Here is a 13,771-nt window from a genome sequence, read left to right as displayed (position 1 = left end):
TATTACAATACGTATATCCAATCAAGCATCATATCCAGAACATACAGAGAATTCTCACAAATCAACGGGGAAAAGATTGAAAACCCTATTTTGAAAATGTGCCGGGGCTTCCCTGGTGGCGCAGTGGTTGAGAGTCCGCCTGCCGATGCAGGGGACACGGGTTCGTGCCCCGGTCCGGGAAGATTCCACATGCCGCAGAGCGGCTGGGCCCGTGAGCCATGGCTGCTGAGCCTGCGCGTCTGGAGCCTGTGCTCCGCAAGGGGAGAGGCCACAGCAGTGAGAGGCCCGCGTACCGCAAAAAAAAAAAAAAAAAAAAGAAAGAAAATGTGCCAAAAAGCTAAGCACTTCACAAAAGAAAATATCCAAAATGCCAACCCGCATATGAAATAGTGCTTAACATCATTAGTGATCAGGGGAATGCAAAGTAAAACCACAATGATATACCACTAAATGTCTAAAAATTAAAGAACTGACAGCATCAAATACTGTTGAGGCTGTGGAGCAAAAGGAAGGCTCGTCTACGTTGCTCGTGGGGGTGAACAGTGCAACCACTTTAGAAAATTGTTTGGCAGCGTTTCCGAAAGCTAAATATTCATGAACTCTATAACCTGGAAATTCAATGACCCAAGAGAAATGAGTACAAAAATGGTGTAAGTGGCTCTTTTAGAAGAGAATATTCCTCGCGGCATAACTCATAATAATCCAAAACTGGAAACAACCCAAATGTCCATTGACAAGAGGATAAATGGACAAATTGTGGTAAATACAATAAAAAAGTATAGAAAAAAGAATGAACTACTGCTACATGCAATGACCTGGATGAATCTCAGAGATACAGTGGTAACTGAAAAAGAATACCGTTCCCCAAAGAACACAAACTGCAGAAATCCATTTATGTGAAGTTCAAGAGATTGCATGACTGATCTATGTCAGAATACTGATTGGCTTGGCAGGGGGGTCAACTGGGATAGTTACAGGAAAGCCTTCTGGGGTCATGGAAAGTTCTATATTTGGATCTGAGTGGCAATTTCACAGATGTGTAAATACATATGCAAAAATTCATTACACTGTGCACCTAAGATCTGTGGACCCCGGTGTGTGTCATACAAAACAGCATGTCTGTGAGAAAACACTTTAAGCTCAAAATAATTTTTGCAAAACACCAAAACTGTGATCAAATTTTTACAATGACTTTGCATAACTATATGACTGTAGAAAATGAGGTTAACTTTAAATTCCTCACAACATATATAGGGAAACCCCAATAGATGATTGGCAAAGCAAATATCCAGACTGTGGAAGGAACTTCCTACTGTGACACTTTGGTAATGAGTGGAAGCTATGTTAGCTTATTGCCAAGTTGGAAACAGTATATATCTTATTTAAATTCTTCTGAGGATCTAATGAATATATGATGATGTCAAAGTAATAAACCTGTCACTTTGAAGTGAAGAAAATTGAACATTTCCAGCAATATTTATGAAAGTATTTCTTCACTAAAGTCTTTAGTTTATGAAAATCAAATACAGCTTTGTATCTCTAGAATATGTGCTCTGTTATGAAAAGCTGAACAAAACAAATGAAAACTAAATGTTAATTTAAGTGAAGTAAGTCAAAGACAAATATCATGATATCACTTTATATGTGGAATCTAAAAAATGATACAAATGAACTTATTTACAAAACAGAAATAGACTCACAGACATAGAAAAGGAACTTACAGTTACCAACAGGGAAACAGGGGAAGGGATAAATTAGAAGTTTGGGATTAACATATACACACTACTATATATATAATAGGTAAACAACAAGGACCTACTGTATAGCACAGGGAGCTATACTCAATGTCTTGTAATAACCTATAATGGAAAAGAATCTGAAGAAGAATATATATATATATTCAATTTTAACTCAATTTTATTCGACTTCAATTTAAAGTTTAAAAAAACAACTAAATGTTAATTCTTTGGGGGAAGACTCAAGGCACAAGAAGCTGAATGTGTGAGTCTCATGGTCCACTGCATAAAAATGGCAACACAGGAGAAGTGGCTATTAAAATTTGGATATGTTAATTTCTTTAAGCATTGCCACTTGCATTTTAACATAAAGTAAAGCATACTTTTTGCGTAAATGTGTGTGCTATCTTGAAGAACTACTGATAAGACCCAAATATCCAAGCATCCTGTCAGGTAGTCAGGAGAATCCCGGCAGCAGTGTCATTTCAAAGGCTCTTGGGAACCTTTCAAAAGTAATTACTAAAATTTCACCACAAAAGATGCACTATTTAGGGGCCCTTAATCAACAGACCTTTTGAAACATAAATGCAGAAGTTTTTGACAAATTCATGCTAAGATGCTGTCAGTGATTTTCAGACCCACTTTCCTCCTGACTTAGCTTGAAGGATCTGGGCAGCTTATAGGGTTGGAAGGATATTGAAAGGGGGTAAAGGAACCAGAAAAGAAGACAACTAGGTCAGATTTGGGGAAGATTTTATCTAGATTATCTACAAAAAATTACATACATTTTACAAATGTGTGTAATTACATACATTTTACCCTTCTCTCCCTCTAAAAATTAGAAACTTGATGACCTACGAACAAATCATTCAAGAGAACTTACGTGATTTTCCCCCAGATCACATAGTAACTCAATGGCAAAGATGAAATAAAATTCGTTTCCCATAGTCCAGCTTTTTTCTCTATACTGAACATCCATCTCAAAAACATGTTCTAGGGCTTCCCTGGTGGCGCAGTGGTTGAGAATCCGCCTGCCGATGCAGGGGACGCAGGTTCGTGCCCCGGTCCGGGAAGATCCCACATGCCGCGGAGCAGCTGGGCCCGTGAGCCATGGCCGCTGGGCCTGCGCGTCCGGAGCCTGTGCTCCGCCACGGGAGAGGCCACAACAGTGAGAGGCCCGCGTACCCCCCCCCGCGTACCCCCCCCCCAAAAAAATGTTCTAAACAAAGTAATAGAGTACCTATGATACTCTCTTCATTCGTTAGTGGAAATATACTTTGTCCCCACTCTCAGTTTGAAACACATGCTTAAAAAAATCACTTGTTCCCTTAATCTCTAAATCCTCATGCTTGTTTTCACCTGCTGACTGGGCCTCCTATTATATTGTTAAGCATTCTAGTCTGGAGATTAGATCACATGTCTTTTAAAACATACTTTTCCTATCATTGTTCTGGTCTTTCTATACCCACTCATATGTAAAAGTCTTCAGTTTAATGACGGGAGTCATGTTCAATTCCTTCTTTCTCCTCTCAAATAGCTAAAAAGCCCAGAACGGTTACATCCATTCTTTTAACTTTCCATTTTTTCCCTGCTGATTGAATACCTAAAAGATGTGTGTATTTTTGCTGGTGCTCATACAGAAAACGCACCAGTCACTCTCTGTGGCCCCAGAGGCCTCTGGCCTTAGGAGAAACCAGGAGTGAAGTCATTCCTTGTGCACCACGAAGACAAGGGGAAAAGTCAAAATTAGAGGCATCCTGAAAAATAAATGTATACATGTTCTATTACACCTTTACAATTTGTAGAGGGTTCTTAGCATTACTTAAGCTATTAATATACCACTTTACTGATTGCAAAGAAAGGAAATATATCATTTGTCTAGTGGATATATACTTTATATTTTAACTTTGCTAAGTGTACATGTTTCCACACATTTGTACTTAAATGTATCATGAATAACTCCTATTACAGTATTAAACTACCTGTGAATTAAGGCTTGTTGAGAGGTCTTTAGGGAAGATATGTGACTGAAAGATATAAATTCAGAAGCCTACCCGTTGGTACTCCTAGAGAGCAAGGTTTTAGCATCTCCCAAGAGGCCTCACAGGGCAGTGTCTGCTACTCTGGTGAATTTTACCAGAGTCCAAGGTCTAGCCTTTGAGCTTGCAGGCTCAGAAATCAGCTGCTGACAACACATAAAGTACAGATGCATTTCTGAGGGGCACGTGCCCTTCTCCTCACTCACTGGACTCCAGTCTCCCTCTCTGTCTCGTTTCTCCTACACGCTGAGCACGCCCCTGCCTCGGGGCCTTGGCATGTGCTTCTTTCCAGGTGATCACGTGCTTCACTCTCTCACTACCTTCCTGTCTCTGCTTAACTGCCCCTCGATGAGGTCAGCCCTCCCTGACCACCCTGTAAATAATGAAACACCCTCTCCTCCCTTCATACCATGTACGATTGCCAAATACAGCAAATAAAAACACAGGTGCCCAATGAAATTTGAATGTCAGATAAAGAACAAAAATATTTTTAGCATACGTATTTCTGATGCAATATTTGGAGCATACTTATACTAAAATGTTTTCATTATTTGTCCCACTTCAAACTTAACTGGGTGGCCAGTATTTCATCTGGCACCCTCACCCACATGCTCATACTCTTGGAGGCCAGGTAGGGTGGTAACTTAAAGAGGTGACACTGAAGATGGACAAGGGGGAAGGAACTGAGACACAAGAATGGACAGGATGAGGACTTAGCTGGTGGCGCGGTGGTTAAGAATCTGCCTGCCAATGCAGGGGACACAGGTTCGAGCCCTGGGAAGATCCCACGTGCCACGGAGCAACTAAGCCCGTGCACCACAACTACTGAGCCTGCGCTCTACAGCCCGCGAGCCACAACTACAGAGCCCATGCGCCACAACTACTGAAGCCCGCATGCCTAGAGTCCGTGCTCCGCAACAAGAGAAGCCACCACAGTGAGAAGCCCACGCACCGCAACGAAGAGTAGCCCCCACTCGCCACAACTAGAGAAAGCCCGCGCACAGCAACAAAGAACCAACGCAGCCAAAAATAAATAAATTTTAAAAAATTTTCTTGTAAAAAAAAAAGAATCAACAGGACGTGATAACAGACTGAACGTAGGGAGGAGGGGGAGATGCCTTGCTCAGCTGGGTAACAGGTGAGTTTACTGAAATGAATGCCACTAGAGGAAGAAAAGGAATTGTGACAAGGAGTGAATTCAGCTGCGGTGGAAAAGCCACGGAGTTAGAAATGTCAAGTTCAAGGTGCCACTAGGAAATATGGGTATGGAACACAAAAGAGGGGCGGGCTGTGAGGTAAATTTGGAAGTGACTGACATACAAACCATACTTAAAGCCACAGGGATGGATGGCATTACACAGGAGGTAAGGCCAGAAGGGAGGAAGGGCAACAGCTATCTCCTGAGAAATTGCAATATTTCTCTCTCTTGTCCATTTCACCTGCTTTATTTTTTCTATTTCTTCATATCCTCTGGAGTCCACATAACATATTATGGAATTATTATTACCTGTAAAATCGCAGTTAAATCTGCCCAGTTTCACAGGCGTTCTATGTATCACTCTTTTTTTTATTGAGGTATATTTGATATACAATATTATATGTTTCAGGTGTACAACATAGTGATTCAAAAATTTTAAAGGTTATACTCCATTTATAGTTATTATAAAATATTGGCTGTATTTCCTGTATTGTACAGTATATCCTTGTGGTTTATTTATTTTATACATAATAATTTGTATCTCTTAATCCCCTACCCCTATCCTGCCCCTCCTTCCCTCTCCCCACTGGTAACCACTAGTTTGTTCTCTACATCTGTGAGTCTGTTTCTTTTTTGTTATATTCACTAGTTCATTTTATTTTTTAGTTCCACATATAAGTGATAACCTACAGTATTTTTCTTTCTCTGACTTATGTCACTAAGCATAACTCCCTCCAAGTCTGTCCATGTTGCTGCAAATGGCAAAATTTCGTTCTTTTTTATGGCTGAGTAATTTTCCATTGTATATATACACATCTTCTTTGTCCATTCATCTGTTGATGGACACTTAGGTTGCTTCCATATCTTGGCTATTGTAAATAGTGCTGCTATGAACACTGGGGTGCATGTATCTTTTCAGATTAGTGTTTTTGTTTCTTTCGGGATATATATCCAGGAGTGGGATTGCTGGGTCATGTAGTAGTTCTAGTTTTAGTTTTGTTTTGTTTTGTTGCAGTACGCAGGCCTCTCACTGCTGTGGCCTATCCCGTTGCGGAGCACAGGCTCCAGACGCGCAGGCTCAGCGGCCATGGCTCACAGGCCCAGCCACTCCGCGGCATGTGGGATCTTCCCAGACCGGGGCACGAACCCGTGTCCCCTGCATCGGCAGGCGGACTCTCAACCACTGCGCCACCAGGGAAGCCCTAGTTTTAGTTTTCTGAGGAACCTCCATACAGTGCTCCACAGTGACTGCACCACCAACAGTGGTTTACATTCCCACTAACAGTGCACGAGGTTCCCTTTTCTCCACATCCTCTCCAGCATTTGTTATTGGTGGTTTTCTTGATGATGGCCACCCTGACAGGTATCACTCTTGTTTTCTAACATGCATTAGGAAAATTGTTTTCTTTACCTTTAGTGACAAAACTCTTGACACAGCATTTGTCTCAAGATCAGGATTGGGGAAGTTGAAGAGCAGTAATTTACCACAGACATAGAACTAGTTTGTTTTCTTCTCATAAATGGATCAAAATAACAGCCTTTAGGTGTTTTGTTTTGTTTTTTTTAAAGGCTGACAGACTTCCCATTGACAGAGGCCTTTCATTTAATTGTTACTAGTTGCCCTGGGGACTCCTGTACACTTCATACTTTGCTAATACATCTGATGAAGGATTACAGAGTATCCTAGGTTGGGAGAAAAACAAGAGGTTAGCACCTTGGACCAGAATATAACAAAAAAATATGGAAAAGTGACAAAACGAGAAAAAAATGGGAACACAGCTATATTAACAAAGGGGTAACGAGGGGTCACAGAACCTTCACTGCTAATTTTTTATCCAAAACTGTTCCCCCAGAGGAGTATACCAGGTTAGGAGCTATAACCTTTATTTAATAATTGTGAAGCTTTCCTGCACTTTAAAAATTTAGGAGTTACAAAGTACATTTGTCAGCAGTAGGACTCTTATCTGGTACCATACTGAACATGAGGAATTCTTCAAAACACAAAATAAAACTCTCTATGTAATAGCATACTTCGACTCTGAGTTTAAGAGTGCAGCATGTGTCGATTAGTAAAAGCCAAATTTCAGAAGAATAGTTTTTCCTTATAATCAATAGAAAACTAGTTTAAAAAGGTGTATGTGTATAGTTTGGGGCCTAAGTTTATAATCAATTCCATCAAGACACTTAACCTGAAGTTTTACCATAAGTGAAAGGGATGACATTCTATTATCTCTTTATTGAGTCTGGCTTTTCTTGCTGCTCTTTCTTACCTTATTTTCTGTTTTTATTACTTTTGATGATAACTCAGTACTTTGGCCTTAGAACAGATTAAGGGAAATGCATGAGACATAGGAACCATTATGAGACATAAGCTTCTATCATAGAGAAAAGTTTTAAGAAAGTAATTAAAGCAAGTTTTGAGATGATCTCTGTGATGTATATTGATTAATACAACTCTCTTCCCCAGCCTCTTTTGACAACTAAACTGAAACGGCCACATTCGAATTGTTTATCTGCAGTGTGAAAATATGCAAACATGCCTTATGTCATAATCTCAACATAATAGTAAAACTGATGAAAGAATATGGAATAGCTAATTCTGAATAGCTTCGAGATTTTAATATTAAAGGTATTATCGAATCCCTCCATATTACTCTTGAATTCCATCCCAACTGGCCCAATATTGCAAGCAATCATTAGGCACACCATTGAGTTAAGTAAAGCAATTAAAAGACTCGATTTATCCTTCGTGTATTTAAGTTTAACAGCAGATTGTTGACAACTTCACAGACTCCAGAGCTGAAACCCTAGCCTCTCCCTCAGATTTGTTATATTTTATTTTTAGGCTGTAATCACTTCCCTCCGGTAAATGGTTAGTGACCACAGGCACAGGTCTGCACATGAGGAAACTAAAAAGGGAACCTTGTGCTATGAATCAGACACACAAGACATGAGAATAGCCCCTGCCAGGCCCGAAATGTTATACTCTTCAATAATACTTATGACAGGGCTGTGCTGACATTTTCAATGAAAGCAAACGATACTTGCAGTTAAGCAATTTCCATGGCACGTTTAGTGTGGGCTGTTTCACAAGCATCTCCTACCAAATGCCCTGATAAAAAACAACTCTTCATTTTTTTTCTTTAGGAATTTCCCTTAGTGCTTCAGGTTACGTGAATCTTACTAGAGTTCCAGTTAATTTGGAATTCACACTCTTAGGAAAATCTTTCAGAAAGATTAATTTGGTAGGGTAAATTGGGCTAGAATATATGCATTTCAGTCTTCCTGCATACAATATAACCTGATTAAAGAACTGACATAGCCAAGCTACAAGAGCAAAACATTCAGGGGAATCCCAAGATGGAGAAGTTTCAGTTACGCAAGATGATCAGTACTGTACGCAAGATCTATAGCGAACAGTACTGTATTATACACATAGAAATTTGTTACCAGAGAGGAGCTCATGCTAAGTGCTCTTACCCCTCCCAAGAACGTTATTAAAGTCTAAATAAATAAACAAATGCAACCTGGTAGTGTAAGGTGCAAGACAACCAGCTAAGAAAAAATAATAATAATAAAAAGAAATAGTTAATCATCCCAAAGGTGAGTGTTCCTCTGTTTTCCGCAAACATAGGCATTAGATTCACGTGGGGAGCTGGTTAAAGATGTAAATTACTGAATCCCACCCCATGCTGTCCCGCATCATAGGAATCTTTGGGAGTGGGACTCCAGAATCAGTACCCCAGATGATTCTTGCTCACACTAAAATTGGAAAACCATTTATGTAGATCCTTCAAATCAATGTCATCAGGAACATTTATTTATTACACACTAGCATGTGCCTAGAAACTGATTCATTCTCCTTTCAAACCAGAAAAGTCCTATCCCCTCTGATTAAGTAGCAAATTGCATTTCCTGCTACGTCTCTTAAAAGGAAGAGATGTAAAAAAGATTCAGAAGAGGGACTTCCCTGCTGGTCCAGTGGGTAAGACTCTGTGCTCCCCATACAGGGGGCATGGGGCTCGATTTCTGGTCAGGGAACTAGATCCCTCATGCATGCTGCAACTAAGAAGTCTGCGCGCCACAACTAAGAGCCTGCATGCTGCAACTAAGAACTGGCGTAGCCCAAATAAATAAATGTATATTTTTTTAATTCAGAAGAGTAGCAACGTTATCAGAATAAACTCCCTGCCCTAGGGACTTCTTTTTGCCATGAGTCACGCCCGACTTTTCTGAAAAAAGATTTTCCCCCAAAAAAGTATGATAGCCACAGGATGTCATTTGTACAGTGTTAGAATATTCAAACTTTCATGTAGATTATTTTATGAAATGTAACTCCTGCCAAATTAGTAAAAAATCATAAAGACTTACAAAACACTGTGACTCAGATATGTTTTGATTTTATGAGTGCTTCAAACTCAAAAGTCTCTACTAGGGTATGTTTATACCTGTTTAGCAAAAATTCTGAAAGAAACATTCAAAAGAATAAGCACAATAAGACTCATAGTCTCAGGACACGTTATCATATGTGACCAGGGTCAGAATATATCATATGTGATCCTTTGCATAGAAGGTGAGTTGAAGTTTCTCTTTGCTCAGCAAATGGCTTTTCAATGTGTCTAGTTCAACTTTGGAATGCGAAGTACATTGAGGTCAATGTACATTGAGTAACTTAAAGTTACTCAAAGTACATTGAGTAACTTAACGCATACTCAATCTTCAAGAAGAGCCTTCCAAATTAGCCACCGGATCATTTTTAAAAATCAGAAGTGGAAGTGAATGTTTCAAATTGCCTTCAAGTCCTTTGGAAATATTTATGAGGTTGATAACTGAACAGTTGCAAATAAATATTATCTATTTAGTTCAAAAAGTGCTCTCACGACTGTTAATCTTTCGTTTGCCTCATCTGAGATACTACAAAATTGATATATAATTAAACTACATTTCCTTTTCTATTTCTTATTCTGTTTTTCACTTTTCTGTAATTAACATTAGCTATGTCCTTGGTTAATCCTAACTGAGGATGGGTTTCTATACTTACAATTTGAATAACTTGAAAAACTTCATTAAAAGGGGAAAAGGAAAAATAGACACACACAGAGATGTACATACATATTTATATTTGTAATTATCAGTGAGAGAAAGAAAAGGCTATTTAGACTAATATAATATGCATATAAAAAATGTAATTTTAGACATTCTCAATGTGCAGTGTGAAGGTCAATGGGGAAAACAATAAATTATTATCTATTTTGTGCTAGTAGATTGAATCTATGGGTTCTTCAACCCTAATAAGATTTATTTTAATATTTTTTTAAAATAAAGACTATAAATAACATTTGGAGACCGGACAAGAGGTGGCCTGGATACCTGGCTTGTCCCTGCTCACCACGGAAGCGGAAGCAGGAAGCAGGAGCATCGCTGCCCAGAACCAAAGCTTCCAAGAGCCAGCGGGTCTCATGGCGCCTCAACCATGGGATCCAGTGGCCACAGACCTGCAACAGAACAAAATATCTGAATTGAGCTTATTGCATACAGTTCCCTTCATCATTATCTCCAGAAAATCCTCGTCACCAAAGAGAACACAATAGAATTTTACAATATATATAATTATAGAATTGGATATCTGCATATACATGTAATTAGACATTATATATTAATATATACCTTATTATGCATGAAAGCCTCTGAAAGTATTTTCAGATTAGTTCCTAATTAGTTACCAATGTCTATACAGCCTCATAGAACTTACATTTCTCTTCTAAATTTTTTTAAAGCCACGCTACTTACGATGATTTGTATCTATCTTTATTTTTAATCCTGGTAAAATACGCGTAACAAAGTTTACCATCTTAACCATTTTTAAGTGTACAGTTCAGTGGCATTCAGTATCTTCATGCTGTATAATCACCACCACCACCTGTCACTTTTCATCCTGCAAAACTGAAACTCTGTATCTATTAAACAGTAACTCCCCATTTCTCCCACCCCAGCCCCTGGCAACAACCATTATGTTTTCTGTCTCTACAAATTTGACTGCTCTAGGTCACCTGCACGTGGAATCACACTGTATTTATCCTCTTGTGACTTTATTCACCAGGCATATTGTCCTCGAGGTTCAACCATATTGTAGCATGTGTCAGTATTTTCTTGTTTTTTTTGTGTGTGTGTGTGGTACGCGGGCCTCTCACTGTTGTGGCCTCTCCCGTTGCGGAGCACAGGCTCCAGACGCGCAGGCTCAGCGGCCATGGCTCACGGGCCCAGCCGCTCCGCGGCATGTGAGATCTTCCCGGACCGGGGCACGAACCCACGTCCCCTGCATCGGCAGGCGGACTCTCAACCACTGCACCACCAGGGAAGCCCTCTACCTGATTTCTTAATGGTGGGATCTATGGGTCCTCCTCTCCTCTCTCTTTATAATGTCTCTTAGGTAATCTTACCAATCCTCTCGCCTTTAAGCAGTATCTGTCAGATGATGGGTCTAACATTTACCTCTCCAGTCTAATCCTGGTCTCCTAACTTTAGACTTTGCGTCCAGCGGCCTACTCACTATTGCCTCTCAGACATCACGGAGACATCTGTAACTACCTACAAATCGAACGCTTGGTTCTTAACCACACCTTGCACCTTCGCGTTCTTCCCGGTCTCCATGATTAGCCCCCATCAAAGCGTTCCAGCTAGACACCCAAGCATCGCATGGATTCTTCCACCTTCTGTACCCCCATCTCACACATCCCCATCAACAAGTCGCATCAGTGTTACCCCAAACACATCTCAAACCCACTAACCATTGCTCTCCTCTCCTCTGCCACTGGCCTAGCTCAGGTTGCCCTGGTGTTGACTCCTCCAAAGCTTCCTAACTGATTCCCAATCCACGATGGGCTCCTGACCGAGTTCACTCTCTATGTAGCACTAGACAGCTTTCCTTAAAGTCAAGGTTGGATCACGTCACCCCCTATTTCTAACCCTTCAATGGTTTCCCACTGAACTTCGAATATAATCCAAAAGGCTTTCTATGGTCCAGAAGCCCTGAGTAAACTGGCTCCTACCCGCCCTCCTGCTGATGTCCTGTTCCTCAAATTCCCTCACTCTTTCCAGCCTCAGGGCTTTTGCACATGCTGTTTCCTCATCCAGGAACATGCTGGGTCCTGTTCATCCTGCATCCTTCAATGTAAATGTTACTATGTGGAAGAGCCCTTTCCTGACCAGTAGACGCCGTGGCCCCTCTCTTCTCTAGCTCAGACTTTTCTGTCTGTACACATGTTTATGGCCCTCACTCAACTCTAAGCTCCTGAGGGCAGGGACTGTGTGTCTTGTCCATCACTGTATCCTGGTGCCTGGCATGGTACCTGGAAAAGCAGGACTCAGTAAATATCCTTTGAATTGAAAGGGAGGAAACTGCCAATTTGTAAATCTTGAGACACAGTGAAGTGTACTTACGTTTGAATCTGTAGTGACAATAGTTTAATCATTCAGAATTCTTAAGGCATTTCAGAATCTTATAATATTTTAAGGGTCATTGTAATGTACATCCTTTCTTTTTGCATGTTTCGAAAACGTGTTTGCTATTGGAAGTTTCCATTGTTTCAATCCTGATTAGACATGTACACAGCTACGAACATCTGAAAAAACTTTTTACAGGGTCTCAAAAGGAAGCCTTGTTTGTGTTTAAAAAACAAAAGACACCTTTCCCAGGTATTTTCCCTCTGCTGCAGGCAATTTCAGGGTTGACCCCAACGAAAGTGTCAAGGGCAAAACTTCCCTTGAGGTCTTCCTGGACCTCTCTCCCAGATCCTTCCCACAATCCCCAGACACCTGCTGTCCTCAGGCTGCTTCTAGCTGTTCTCCACCCACCTCTGGTGCCCTCCCTGGATTTCTCAATTCTGGGCTTTTTCCACCATCCAAAAATCTCCTTCCTCATTGAAACTTGCCTGTTTTCTCTCCTGTCCCCTCAGATCCTAGCTCATGACTATCAAGATAGTTTTACAAATGAATCCGAGCCAATGTTATCACAGTGTAATGTGTTGTTCTTTCCAGGTAGGATTTAAACTTTAACCTTCAGTACTTTACCGACTGAGTAACTAATGTAGAACCTCAGGGTAATATATGTAGATGCTGGGGTTTCTTAGGGCCCCCAAATCACCTTTTTCCATACTTATACAAACATGGCTCTTGATGCATTTTAAGAAGGATACGGAGATTACCGGCAACATACTTGGTCTCATTGTCTGAAGCAGAATTTCTTTTATATATGGTATTTTATTTAATATTCATAATAAGTTGAGAGGCAGGCATGCCTGCTCCTAATGTGAGCAGGGTACAGGGCAAGAGCTCTGCATTCCATATGTCTAAATATTTAAAAGTTAAAAATAAAGCTAGTAAAACTGATAAGAAGTATATATTTTCTCCTTTCACCTTGACAAATAAACTTTCACAAAGACCTAAAAGCCAAGATCACATTCAAAATTGAACAGAGAAGGCTGCCAGGGATGCAGTGGCCTCTGGACTAGACAAAGCTCCTCCCTTACTGTTTCCCATTCCTGGTTCCATTGGCACCGTGAGGGGCCTCACTCTCGCATGTGGGAACATGCCCGTAAGCCCAAGCTTTGTCCACAGCACCTGCACACTTCTCTCCTTGACCACCCCTTGGGGTTAGGATCATTCACACCAGTGGCTTGGTCTGTCCCTGCGAAGATGGACCTAAGGAAGAGGTGTCCAGATCCTGCAAGATGACTAAAGGTCATTTGGTCAGGGAATGTCAGGATCTTGGATTCCCACAGCCTAGTTTAGAAGCTCTG

The 13,771-nt window shown here is 40.6% G+C and overlaps 1 protein-coding gene across 1 annotated transcript in view; it reads right to left on the bottom strand.

Moving 5' to 3' along the window:
- The window catches only part of COL19A1 (collagen type XIX alpha 1 chain), a gene marked incomplete at both ends in the record, with an annotated part of 350,042 nt that extends 339,608 nt beyond the window's left edge, over positions 1-10,434 (bottom strand). The window contains one exon of the mRNA XM_082669016.1: positions 10,344-10,434. Within this exon, the coding sequence (XP_082525142.1) occupies positions 10,344-10,434 (91 nt within the window). The remainder of the gene's footprint in view (positions 1-10,343) is intronic.
- Positions 10,435-13,771: the final 3,337 nt, after the last annotated feature.

The sequence above is a fragment of the Grampus griseus genome, assembly GCF_964374135.1.
Source record: "Grampus griseus genome assembly, chromosome: 13".
Lineage (NCBI taxonomy): Eukaryota > Metazoa > Chordata > Mammalia > Artiodactyla > Delphinidae > Grampus > Grampus griseus.
The sequence above is the reverse complement of the archived record's forward strand: the minus strand, read 5'-3'. Positions and strand labels throughout refer to the sequence as shown.